Here is a 14,399-nt window from a genome sequence, read left to right on the forward strand (position 1 = left end):
ATTCTGCCTTGGTCAGGCCACACCTGGAATACTGTGTCTAATTCTGGGCACCGCAGTTGAAGGGAGATGTTGACAAGCTGGAATGTGTCCAGAGGAGGGCAACTAAAATGATCAAAGGTCTGGAGAACAAGCCCTATGAGGAGAGGCTTAAGGAACGGGGCATGTTCAGCCTGCAGAAGAGAAGGCTAAGAGGAGACATGATAGCCATGTACAAATATGTGAGGGGAAGTCATAGGGAGGAGGGAGCAAGCTTGTTTTCTGCTGCCCTGCAGACTAGGACGCGGAGCAATGGCTTCAAACTACAGGAAAGGAGATTCCACCTGAACATCAGGAAGAACTTCCTCACTGTGAGAGCTGTTCAGCAGTGGAACTCTCTCCCCAAGACTGTGGTGGAGGCTCCTTATTTGGAGGCTTTTAAACAGAGGCTGGATGGCCATTTGTCGGGGGTGCTTTGAATGCGATGTCCTGTTTCTTGGCAGGGGGTTGGACTGGATGGCCCATGAGGTCTCTTCCAACTCTACTATTCTATGATTCTATGATTCTATGTTGAACAGAACCGGGCCCAGGACAGAACTCTGCAGCACTCCACTTGTCACTTCTTTCCAAGATGAAGAAGACGCATCGGTGAGCACCCTTTCGTTCACTTAGCCAATTACAGATCCACCTAACTGTAGTTTTGTCTAGCCCACATTTGACTAGTTTGTTTGCCATAAGGTCATGGGGGACCTTGTTGAAGGCCTTACTGAAATCCAGGTACGCTACATCCACGGCATTCCCTGTATCGACCCAGCTTGTAACTCTATTGAAAAAAGAGATCAGATTAGTCTGGCATGACTTGTTTTTGATAAATCCATGTTGACTATTAGCAATGATCGCATTTGTTTCTAAGTGTTTGCAGACCACTTCCTTAATGATCTTTTCCAGAATCTTGCCTGGTATCAAAGTGAGGCTGACCGGATAGTAATTGTTTGGGTCATCCTTTTTTCCCTTCTTGCACATTTGACCTCCTCCAATTTGCTGGGACTTCTCCCGTTCTCCAAGAACTCTCAAAGATTATTGCCAGTGGTTCCGAAATAACTTCCGCTAGTTCCTTCAATACTCTTGGATGTAGTTGATCTGGCCCTGGGAACGTAAATGCGCGTAGAATGGCCAGGTATTGCTAAACAACTTGTTTCCCTATTTGGGGTTGGATTTCCCCTAATCCTTCATCTACTCCATGTTGTTGAGGTTGAGGTTGGCTTTCTTTTTGTGAGAAAACTGAGGCAAAGAAGGCATTAAGTAGTTCTGCATTTTCCCTATCCGCTGTCAGCATCACCCCATCTTCTCCTCACAGTCAGAACATTATAGTTACAAAAAGAGAAGAAACAAAGAATGCCATTCACACCAAATTAGAGGGCATGCTCCTTGTAAGCTACTTCATGTTACAGTTGAAATCAAAATGTATGGTACATGAATGCAAACTGTTGTATATTATAACAAACTGATTTATTAACTTCACTCACAAAACAAATTATTTTTAAGCTAATATTTTAAACTCTAAGATCAGCAATTAAGTGACTGGAAAAAAATCCAGAAAATTGAGATGGAAGAATCCCTTGGGGAGAAGGAAACTGGTTTGACATGCAGCAGTACAGAAACTTGCTTAGTTTTGGGTTTTCTCTTCCACCCACACTTCTAATAGGTTATCGGGCAGCAAACAAATAACTATATCAGCCAACAAGCAAACTGAATTGTGCATATATTTACTTTAATAAAACACAAACAAGACCTGGAATAAATTGTGCTTCCCTTTCTGGAAATGATGCCAAACCAAACACAGGATGTCTGGCAACAAAGGTTTCTTCTTGGGTGACAAGAGAGAAATAAAAACCTCTTATTCAGCCCAGGAAGGCCTACTGCCAACCGCAATTTAATGAAAATGAAGGTGCCAGGATTCAGACTGTGCCTGTCACATACTCTTGACCTGGAAATATTATTTGTCCTACATATTGGTGGGTTTTACATTTGTTGATTTGATTATGTGGATTTGATAAAAAAAAGTTTTCTTTAAGAATATTCAGGTCCTCCAGGGCAACTCTATAGTCCACTTCTATCCTTTTTACTTTAATACACACTGTATTATTATTATTTATTATTATTATATTGAACTTCTTAAAACTATGACCAAAGTGTGGGATTATTAGTTGCCCTGATTCCCCACAGGGAGGAAGGTGGGTGTAAATAAACAAATAGACTCATATAATGCAGTTTAACTCATCTACACTGACCATATAATTCAATTCAATCTGCACTGTAATGACAGTATAGATGGGGCCTTAGAATCCAAGAAATACAGTATTAATCCCTGTAGCCAGAGCAAGAGCCACTGTGGAAACGATGCCCAGCCTTATATGTGGCTAGAGGATGCATACGGTATATTTTAGAAAGACTTAATCCATTCAGCAGTTGCATACCACCCTCCAATAATAACCCGGGTGTTGTTCCTCCTGGCTGCTCAACCCACGCCCTGAATCCAGCACATTATTGTCAGGGCGACAAGTCACTCCCATAAACAATGTGCTGGCCTGACGGTTAAAGCATTATCCTCAGCTGGATGGGGCAGAGAGAGTTTTGGGGTGGGGGGGGGGGGATATCTCCAAGGAAACATTGGTTCCAGGAGAAGGGGAGGGCATCCTCCATCTCAGGAGAAAGGGGATTCCAGTGAATCGCAGACATTTGCAACTGGGAACAGTATGCAGCGGAAGGCTTCTGTTTTCCAGTGAACTTTCCACCTACACAGCTTCTACGCCAACTGGTGCCACAGAGAGAACAAGCAGCTGAAGATCAATGCACAAGAAGCAGCCAAGACACCATCACTGGCTATGCTGGTGGAACACCTTAGTAGGTGTACATCTAGCATCAATACCACCCTCCTAATCAACAATTCTGAATATTTTCACTCATCACTGTGATTTCCCACATGCATATCACATCTATTTTGGAAACTGATATGTATGGTGCCAGATAAACATGCTGCTGACATGCAGTTGACAATAATAGCCATGTAACAGGAAAAGAACAATATTGTTTCTTATACATGGGGGGAAATAATAATTTGGGTGTGAAGACCTCCAGTGTGTCATGTTTGCATTTGTTTATCATATCCTGGAGAAACTGTATATGTGTATTGCTTTTTGACTGTGAGCCGCTTTGGGTCCCAATCCTGAGGAAAAGTGGGGTATAAATAAATTTAGTAATAAAATAATAAAAGTCCCCTTTTCTCAAAACTGTACAAAACCACCTCCCTTTTTATTTTCAATTTTACCCCGGGTGGTCCTCCTGCACTGTGATCTCAGATATGAAACCTCAGTTTCCATATTAATTCTAAAATTATATTTTCTACACTGTGGTTGGCACATATTAGCACTCTTGTACTCTGTCCCCAACCACGTTTCCTACTCCCCTTTTCTATTTTTTTTTTTAAAAAAGAACACATACAACATTCAGATTAAAGAAAAGTGTATCATTTTGAAATTTTTTGGTTGGATTCATAACCTATGCAAACATACTTCAAGTTGTTTGCTCCACACATAAAGAGAAGAGTGTACTAGTCCTCCACACACCCCATAATATGAACAAAAGCAAAATGTCTGAAGAAGAGAAATGACTTTTTATCCATGGAGTCTCTCCATGTGGGTCTGAAGGTGGACAAGAAAAAGTGTTGTGATTCACATGGATATCTTCCACAGAGGAGACAGGCTTCCTCTTCAGACATGATGGAATAAGGCATCCATATTCCTCTCATCCCTTGGGATTCAATAGAAGTATTATTCTGTCAACTTTATAAAACATTCTATGAACAGCCTAATTCATTTTAAGATTTATTTTTCTATGTCTTTTTTGTTGCAAAACCATGAAACCATTTCAAAGGCAGTTTGTCTTGCATGTTCACACTCAAAAAACAAAAACTAGGCAGATGGACTCTTTTATCCCATGACTGATTTTTTTTAATGAGGGCTAACTCTATTACAAGTGTGCATCTTTAAAGAGGCAAGGATATTATTGAGGTAGAGTACTGCTACTCTTTTCTGATTTTCATACAACTTCCTCTGACTTTAGAAGTACCATTGGTGTTATCTAACTTTTCTTTTTAAAAAGCATTACACTGGGGGCACAAAACATATTTGGGCTCCATTCATACTACAGAATCATAGTGCTATGATTGCACTTTAGTGGTCATGTTTCTGCCCTATGGAATCCTGTGGCGTCTAGCAGTCATGCAGCTCCTTTGGTGCCTCTGACCAAATTACAAATCCCAAGACTCCATAGGATGTCCCCATGGCATTTAAAATGGAAAAATAGCACTCTAATTGAGTAGCATGGACCACTATTTCTTAAAGAACTGATGTCATATCGAATATTCATTATGCCAGTGCTGTATTGGGGTTTGAGTGTTGGACTGGGACACTGGGAAACCAGGGTATGACGCTCCAATTGACCATGAAAACCCACTGGGTGATTCTGGGAAAGTCACACTCTCCAAGCTTCAGAGCAAGGCAAAGGCAAATCCACTCCAAAAACATTCTGCCAAGAAAAACCTTAGCGCGACCATAGACATAAATTGAAAGCACACAACAGAATTTATTTTGTACTAGTAACATGTTGGTACCAGAGCTTTAGGCTATATTTCAGTGGAAGGAATTGGTAAAACCACTTCTGAGTAATTCTTACCTAAGAAAACCTAAGAAATTCATGAGGTCACCATAAATTGACAAGTAACATGAAGGCATATAAGCATGCACACACATATCACTTTGATGCAATAAAACAGTACAAACCTTGTTAGACCTATCTACCACGGACACAAATTATACCCACCATGAGCACTGTTTGTTCCCTTCAGCAATTTTTTAAAACACAGTTATTTGCCTCCACCACTCAAAAGAGTCAAATCCAGTTGCACTGCCTAGACAAGATGCAATTCTCCAAATCTAGCACATGGGCACAGAGTTCAGCTCCCACTGGAGATTGTTTGGATGTCAAGAGCAAAGAGAGCACTTTCCAGCAACTCTCAAGGGGACTAGAAAAAATTCTACTAATCAAGGTGTTTAATTTCCCTCCTGACTCCAGTGAATGGGAATCAAGCAGGGCTGCTTAGCAGTTGCTAATGAAACACATTTCTGAAAGTGATCAGAAATGAAGAGGAACCATGAACTGCAGATCTCAGAAACAATTTTGTTGGGATTGGGAACTCTTGCTTATATTTTGTACTCTGAGAAATCTTAGGTCAGAACCACTGACATGACACACATCTCAGGATAAATTAAGAGCACTCATATTTCGTAATGGGCCGGTCAATGCCCTTTTTGTGCCTGAGATAGAAAAGCAAATGTCATCTCTATGACTCATCCAAATCAATGTGCATTGCACCCAAACCCATCTAAATAGCCCTCAAAGGAAAATTAAAGTTGAAATCACCATAATAGCAAATTAAATACCCAACAGCTTACTGACCTTTCATAGAAACCAACATCTGCTGCCTAAGGCAGTTACTTTGCTTTGCTCAGCCAGCCCTCACTTGGGGACTTTGAGCAGGCATTTAGATGTGAGGATTAGCTTGTACTCTCAATTTTACCAAACATTGCCATTTCACTTTGGGAATATATGCTTGTGTGTAACAAAAATTATTTTGCCTTTAGAACCATAAAGGGATTTTCAACAGCCAAAGCCTTAAATGACACCTGAATGAAGAAACCCATTTTAAATCCTGATTGCTGCAGATAAAGATTTAGAGAACTCTAGGGAAGAAAAAGGATTACATATTAGTGAAGAGATACAGGGATGAAGGAAGGCAGGCACAGCAAATGATGGGATAAAAAACAAGGATAAAGGAAAGAATAAATGGAAAGTCCAAAAAGCCAATAGGGAATAATGAGTCTGCATTAAAGAAAGAGCAGGCTAGGAACGGCTGTGGTAAACTTCACAAAGCACATAGAAGATGGTTTTAAAAGGTAGCAGATTACATGAGCTGTTTTCATAGACCTGTCAGCAATATATGATACTGTAAATCATTGCCTTCTCCTGAGAAAAATGTATAATATCACGAAGGACTACCACCTCACCCGCTTCATAGGAAATCTGCTATAAAACAGGAGCTTTTTTCTTGAATGCCAAGGTCAAAGAAGCAGATGTCAAAAACAAAAAAATGGCCTACCTCAGGGGAGCGTGCTTGCTCCATCTATGTTTAACATTTAAACAAATGACTAGCCACTGCTAGAAGAGACAGAGAGTTTCATCTATGCTGACGATCGTGCCATCACTGCTCAAGCAGAGATATTTGAAATGGTTGAACAGAAGCTCTCCAAAGCTTTAGGTGCTCTTACTGCCTATTACAGGGAAAACCAGCTGATTCTGAATCCACCTAAAATGCAGACATGTGCTTTTCACTTTAAGAACAGACAAACATTTCAAGCTCTGAGGATTACCTGGGTAGGAATCCCATTGGAGCACTGAAGCACAACAAAATACCTGGGAGTAACTCTGGACTGTGCTCTGACTTATAAGAAGGACTGCTTGAATATCAAGCAAAAAGTGGGCGCTAGAAATAATATCAAACAGAGGCTGACTACCACAATCTGGGGATCACAACCAGATTCAGTGAAGACATCTGCTCTTGCACTTTGCTATTCTACTGCTGAATACGCATGCCCAGTGTGGAATACATCTCACCACGTTAAAACAGTGGATGTGGCCCTTAATGAGACATGTCACATTATCAGAGGATGTCTACACCCAAACCACTGGAGAAATTATACTGTTTAGCCGGTATTGTACCACCTGACATCCATCAGGAAGTAGCAGCCTGTAATGAAAGGACCAAGGCATTGACATCTCCGGCCCATTCTCTGTTCGGATATCAGTCAGCATGCCAACGCTTTAAATCAAGAAACAGCTTCCTAAGATCCACAGAGATACTCGCAGGAACACCTCAGCAAGTGAGAGTCCAAAAGTGGCAGGCTAAAACCCGGAACCTCAATCCATGACTGATTCCAGATGAGCAACTCCCCCCTGGGCATGCAGAAGACTGGGTGACTTGGAAGGCGCTGAACATACTACACTCTGGCACTACGAGATGCAGAGCCAATCTTAGGAAATGATGCTACAAAGTGGAGTCCATGACATGCGAGTGTGGAGGAGAGCAAACCACAAACCACTTACTACAATGCAACCTGAGCTCTGCCACATGCACAATGGAGGACCTTCTTACAGCAACACCAGAAATGCTCCAAGTGGCCAACTTCTGGTAAAAGGAAATTAATATAATGCCAAGTTTTTAACTTTGTCAGTGTTTTAAAATACATTATAATTGTATCCTCAATTCGCTTCTGACATCATAAATATAAATAAATACCTCACAAAGCGCCTCAGCACAAATACATGTGCTCTACATGTGTTTTTTTAAATTCCAGAATTTTAATGCTTCGCACTGTGAAATGCTCTCCCACAACATGCAAACAAATAAACAACCTGCATTTGAGAAGAATGCTCTGGACAACTATTTCAGACAGCTTTTAGGAGAGAAAGGGGCACTCCAAATTCTGGAACAATCTGCATTGTCCCTTGACTGCTGATCATCCTGGAATGTTCAGAGACCCAGGCTGGATCTTTCAACAATGAATAATCATGGGAGAACTATTTGATTTCTAGGCCTAGAGAACGGGGTTGGAAAACAAAAAATGAGTGACTCTGGTTCCTCTATGGGAAATGCTGAGAGGAAGGCTAGGGAATGCAGTGGATTTTCTGACTCTGAGACCGCCCCTTCTCCAAAAACAACATCCCCCCCCCCCCAATAAACCCAACAGAAGTGGTTGGAAGACAATTTACAGTTCTGAAAAACAGTTATGCATACTTGATTAAACGTGACCCATCTTTCCTTTAGGCTTCTAAGAGAGAAAATTACTCATTTTCGACCACAGAAAGGTTTTTCTGGGGACTCTGAGGAGCCTGAAGAGGTCATAGGAGACAAGAACGTCCTGTCTGAGAATAAAGCCTTGCTTCTCTTAGAAAGGATCAAAGCTGAACAGCATGTGCTCTGCACACATATGTCAAAGCATATGCTTCACATAGAAAATATCTTATGTTCAATGTCTGGCATGCCCAGTTCAAAGGACCAGGCCACCAGAGATAAGAAAGACTTTTGCCTGTGAGCTTAGAGGTCTTCAGCTAGATGGAGTAGAAAATATTTAGCTAGTACTGAACAAAGCAGCTCCTGATGTTCCCATATGCTGAATGCCTTTTCCACGCCCTTTGTCCATAGCCATACTTCCTTCTGATATGAACTAATCTTTCAAATCAGACATGGTAGCAAACCATAACCCGCATGGACTGCTTTTACTGCTTAAATCGAGCATCTCACTTTACACTGCCTTGCAAGCAATAGAAGCATTTATAGTGAAACTCTGAATGCCATCTCAAATCTCATTCTGGTCCTCAGTTTCAAAATCCACCCTTACATTTCCCACTTCTTCACCAAAATTGAGGAAAGAATATCATGGTACCTGGTCATCCACTTTGTGGGCTATGAGTGTGGCTCCTTCTTCCAGTTCCGCCATGCTGATTGGTCGTATGCGAAGTGCCACCTGTAATGTAAGGAAGAGATGGATGAGTTACAGAGTATCCTGCAGTGAAGAAAGCAAGAGGGGAGAGCCCGAGAGTAGTCAAGTGTGCACCTGCACGGAAGCCATGGCCATCCAGAGGTACAGCACACGGAGAATGTTCCCTCCTTGCACCTCTACACATTACTGAAGATACCGTATTGATGCTTCTGGCTAATACCTTCCATCTCCTCCCTGCCTCGTGAGTGCCTCACCTGTCTGTTAAAGACAATCATCAGTGGCTCTGAGGCCCTGATGGGTAGCAAAACACAGACAATTGCAGTATTTTTCTTGGAAGAAAGGAAATATCGCTCAGAGAGCTCATCTTTGGCTTTGCACACTGGCTCAGCTATTGATCAGCAGGGGCTGCTTTAGAACTTGAGCCAAACACTGTTAACTTCAATCTCTGCCCCCCCCCCATGCCCCCCCTCCCCCGAAGTCGCCCTCTCAAGCCAAAAGCTTGAAATTTGGAAGATGTTCAAATGTGTGTGCCATTTGCTGATTTTTTTTTTAAAAAAATTCAATCTTTGCCACTAGAAGGGAAAAGAAGCTTGTGGTACCTTGAAGATAAAAAGGTTTCATTTGGCACAAGATTTCTTTAACTGTAGCCACAATTATCAGAAGCATCTGATAACATGGACTGCAGAAGTCCATGAAACTTTATGCGAACTAAAACTAAGGACTGCAAAACTCTTTGTAGCTTTTGTAACAATCGTCTAAAATTGCGACTGCCTCCCACACCTTTTGGCACATAGGTGCTAGCATAGTTATTAATGACACTCTGGCGCATGGCTTAAATCCATTTCCAGGACTTCATCTGAGGAGGAAGGAGCCATGGTGGCGCAATGGGTTAAACCCTTGTGCCGGCTGAACTGCTGACCTAAATTTTGGGTTGCTAATTATGTCCTGCTTCCAAAAAAATCTCAAAATCATTCATACAGTATAGCATAGTATAAATATTTGTCGTATTTTACTTTTTTAATGGAGTGGTTCCACATGAAGTTCTTTCATCCTATGCTCATATACCTTCCCCAGCTTTTACTATTCTATGTTGCTGTATTTTACCACTGCTTAATTTTTATATTGCTACTTCTATTTTCTAGCCATGTGTGTTGATAATAAGACTTTAAGTGTGTTGCAAATGGGAACTTTAATATTGTGAATATTAGTAGACCAGCTGGACTACTGACCTGAAGGTTGGGTTGCTGACCTGAAGGTTGCCGGTTTGAATCCATGAGATGGGGTGAGCTCCTGTCTGTCAGCTCTAGCTTGTGGGGACATGAGAGAAGCCTCCCAGCAGAATGGTATCACATTCCTGGGCAATATCTCTGTAGACAGCCAATTCTCTCACACCAGAAGCAACTTGCAGTGCGTTCTCAAATCTCTTCTGACAAGATTAAAAAATCCATTCATACATACAAAATGAAATTATACTAAGTGCAAAAATGCATACAACGGCTGCGAGAGCTACTGTTGCCAAAACGTCTTTTGTTTACCAGCTGAAAACGGAAGAAACTTTCTACCAAGATACACCACAAAAGGTATTGGCTACCATTTTCTTTAACAGGACATCACAGGCAATGGTTAGCCATAGTACTAGGTTAACTGGTTATTCTAAGGGCATTGTGGCAACAAAGCCAGTAGGCAGAACACAGCCAGCCAGCCACCTCCTATGCCCAGTCATTATTTGCAGCTAAAAACATTTACACCAGCTTGACCTCTTAGGTCTGGGTCAAGAAAGGATTAAATAGAGTCTAATACCATTGCTCCTCTAACCAGCCAGACATAGCATGCTCAAGGAAGCGGTACTCTGTATATCACATTTCGATAACGGAAACAGATTTATTAGGACCAGAGGGCACTCTTCGGGCAACATGTCTTGTCTGGAACAACAAGGCTAATCTCTTTCTAGTATTCCTTTGTTACTATTTTTATTTTTAAAAATGATAAGGACTAAAGGGATTATTAAGTACAGGTAAAGGTAAAGATAAAGGTAAAGGTTTTCCCCTGACATGAAGCCTAGTTGTGTCTCCAACTCAGAGTTGATGCTCATCTCCATTTCTAAGCCGAAGAGCCGGAGTTGTCCGTAGACACCTCCAAGGTAATGTGGCCAGCATGACTGCATGGAGCACCGTTACCTTTCCACCAGAGCAATGCCGATTGATCTACTCACATTTGCATGTTTTCGAACTGCTAGGTTGGCAGAAGCTGGGGCTAACAGTGGGAGCTCACCCCACTCCCCAAATTTGAATTGGCAACCTTTTGGTCAGCAAGTTCAGCAGCCCAGTGGTTTAACCTGCTGCACCATTGGGGACTCCCAAGTACAGGTTGAGCACCTCTTATATGTAATTCCAAAATAATTTTTAAAAATGTCCACATGAACCATCAGAAACCTTTGTGGTAGGCTGTTGGGAATTGTGAGAGTTGAAGTCTGAAACACCCAGAGGGAAAGCCGAAGTTTGCCCATGTCTGGTATACAGGTTATGTATATAAGGTATAATAGAATCTCACTTATCCAAGCCTCACTTATCCAAGCCTCTGGATAATCCAAGCCATTTTTGTAGTCAATGTTTTCAATACATCGTGATATTTTGGTGCTAAATTCGTAAATACAGTAATTACAACATAAGATTACTGTGTATTGAACTACTTTTTCTTTCAAATTTGTTGTACAACATGAAGTTTTGGTGCTTAATTTGTAAAATCATAACCTAATTTGATGTTTAATAGGCTTTTCCTTAATCCCTCCTTATTATCCAAGATATTCGCTTATCCAAGCTTCTGCTGGCCCGTTTAGCTTGGATAAGTGAGACTCTACTGTATATATGAAACATAAATGAATTTCATTTTTGGACTCCTAAGATGCTAATACAGTAGAGTCTCACTTATCCAACACTCACTTATCAAACATTCTGGATTATCCAACGCATTTTTTAGTCAATGTTTTCAACACATCGTGATATTTTGGTGCTAAATTCGTAAATACAGTAATTACTACTTAGCACTACTGAATATTGAACTACAGTAGAGTCTCACTTATCCAACATAAACGGGCTGGCAGAACGTTGGATAAGCGAATATGTTGGATAAAAAGGAGAGATTAAGAAAAAGCCTATTAAACATCAAAATAGGTTATGATTTTACAAATTAAACACTAAAACATCATGTTATACAAACAAATTTGACAGAAAAAGTAGTTCATTACACATTAATGCTATGTAGTAATTACTGTATTTACGAATTTAGCACCAAAATATCACAATGCATTGAAAACATTGACTACAAAAATGCATTGGATAATCCAGAATGTTGGATAAGTGAGACTCTACTGTACTTTTTCTGTCAAATCTGTTGTATAACATGATGTTTTGGTGCTTAATTTGTAAAATCATAACCTAATTTGATGTTTAATAGGCTTTTCCTTAATCCCTCCTTATTATCCAACATATTCGCTTAATCCAACGTTCTGCTGGCCCGTTTATGTTGGATAAGTGAGACTCTACTGTATATATTTGCTAGCAGTCCAACATCTGGGGGACTGACAGGGATGGTGATTGAAGGACTTCTCTCCATCCCGGGCATGGGCAAACTTCGGCCCTCCCTCCAGGTGTTTTGGACTCCAACTCCCACAATTCTTAACAGCCGGCACTGTCAGGAAATATGGGAGTTGGAGTCCAAAACACCTGGACGGAGGGCCAAAGTTTGCCCATGCCAGGGCTCCTTTCTACTCACCGTGAGCTGGTGGTCCTTGGCGTCGCAGGCCTCCTTGGTGATCATGGCAGCGGCAGCAGTAGAAGCGGGGCAGCGGAGGCGTCGGCGGGCCAAAGAGCCACCTGCGGGGCGCCTTCCTCCTCCTCCTCCTCCTGCCCTCTCCGGGGCGACCCCCACCGGCCCCGCTTTCCGCCCCTTCTCCTCCTTCGGCCCCGTCGGCGCAGCCTGGGGCTCCTTCCCGTCCAGGCAGAGCCGGCGAGCCCTCTTGGTGGGGAACTCAGCCTGGCATCCCCTTTCCCCGCCCCCCTTCCCGGGCTCTTCACTTCTCCTTCTTCTTCTTCTTCTTCGCTTCCCTGCCAGCCTCCGGGTGTTTCTCCTGGAGATCTTTGGCTAACTGTACACAAACAGCCCGCTCCCGCCCGTTCTCCCTAGAGCGGGCTCCTCGTCGCCCCCTGCAGGCCAGTGGCCCAAGGCGGGCATGGGCAAACTTCGGCCCTCCCTCCGGGTGTTTTGGACTTCAACTCCCACAATTCCTAACAGCCGGCAGGCTGTTAGGGATTGTGGGAGTTGAAGTCCAAAACACCCGGAGGGAGGGCCGAAGTTTGCCCATGCCTGCGAAGTCTTGGAGAGAGGGGCAAAGAGGCAGGCCCAGCCCCATCCTGAGGAGAAGTCTAGAAGTCAGGGAAGGCCTCCATGCATCCCAACTGCCACCACCCTCTCCATGGAGGAGAAAAGGCCGGATAGAAGAGAAGTTAGGCCTCAAAGCGAATAAAAGGCCCTGCTCTGGATTCAAGAGGGAAAACAGCACTGCCCAAACACGAATCAAGGAACATGGAAGGCACTGCTGACTAACTCAACCAGAGAAATCAGCCATAGTAGAGCCCCTGATGAACCAACCAGGACACAGCACATTATTGGAGAGCACTGAAATGCTGGACCCACTCTCACAACCACCATGTCAGACTACACAGAGAAGCCATTAAAATCCACAAGCATGTGGACAATTTCAACAGGAAGGAGGAAACAATGGAAATGAACAAAATCTGGCTACCAGTATTTAAAAAGCTCTAAAATAGGACAGCAGTTAAAGAACAACACTCAAAAACACGGACATGAAAAAATCAGGGCCAGGTAACACCACCCAATAAAGAATTCCCCCAGGCAGGAAGCAGCCAGGCTTTGAAGCTTCAAGGCCATTCAGTGCTAATCAAGGTAGCCAATGGCAACATTCACACTTGCCTCAAACAGACAGAGTTTTTTCTCCCACCCTGGACTTTCCACAGATATATAAACCCCGCTATTATATTATAATATATTAATTCCCAACACACCTCACAACCTCTGAGGATGCCTGCCATAGATGTGGGTGAAACGTCAGGAGAGAATGCTTCTGGAACATGACCAGACAGCCTGGAAAACTCACAGCAACCCAGCTCTGTTATGGCTAGGCCTAGTAATTGTGGAAACACCTTTTGTGCCAACTGCCCTGGACTCTTGAGAGTGAGTCCACTGTGACTAAGTAGACAGAAGGGCCTCCGTTTATACCAACTGCTGCCACCGTGAGAAGAGGCAGGCACAATTCGCCCATGCCTCGGACCAGGAGTTTAAAAGGCCCTCCGGCCATCCCAACTGCCGCTGGCCTTACTAAAGAGTGGTGTTTCTCAAACTGCTCCTCCATTCCTTTTGGACTTCAGCTCTAAGAAATCCCAGCCAGCTTACCAACTGTTAGGAATTGTGGGAGCTGAAATCCAAAACATCTGGAGAAGCACAGTTTGAGAAACTGCTTTAGAGGGAGAGAAAAGGCAGACATGATGCTTTGACCCAAAACAAATGGAAGGCCCTCCATCCATCTCATCTAAAGTTTGTTTGTTTGTTTGTTTGTTTGTTTTAAACTGTCCTGGCCTCAAAGGGAAGGAAAAAGGGGGCAGGCCCAACTTTATCATGCTTTGACCTAGAAGCTGATAAAACACCCTCCGTACCAACTACCTTGGCTTCTGAGAATCAGAAGAAGAGGCAAACATGACTACGTCATATCACCATCTCAGCCACCCATGT

At 42.7% G+C, this 14,399-nt stretch overlaps 1 protein-coding gene across 5 annotated transcripts in view; it reads right to left on the reverse strand.

The window, feature by feature from the left end:
• kif19 (kinesin family member 19) overlaps nt 1-12,808 on the reverse strand; it is a 67,813-nt gene extending 55,005 nt beyond the window's left edge. The window contains exons 1-2 of one of the 5 annotated variants that reach the window (XM_062970836.1): nt 12,366-12,807; nt 8,538-8,618 (exon numbers count right to left, since the gene is read on the reverse strand). In XM_062970836.1, the coding sequence (XP_062826906.1) occupies nt 8,538-8,618; nt 12,366-12,410 (126 nt within the window). In that variant the 5' untranslated portion in view covers nt 12,411-12,807. Of the gene's footprint in view, nt 1-8,537; nt 8,619-12,365 lie in introns of all 5 variants that reach the window. The other 4 variants (XM_062970835.1, XM_008104121.3, XM_008104120.3 and 1 more) reach the window with 4 other exon arrangements.
• Nucleotides 12,809-14,399: the final 1,591 nt, after the last annotated feature.

The sequence above is a fragment of the Anolis carolinensis genome, chromosome 2 (assembly GCF_035594765.1).
Source record: "Anolis carolinensis isolate JA03-04 chromosome 2, rAnoCar3.1.pri, whole genome shotgun sequence".
NCBI lineage: Eukaryota > Metazoa > Chordata > Lepidosauria > Squamata > Dactyloidae > Anolis > Anolis carolinensis.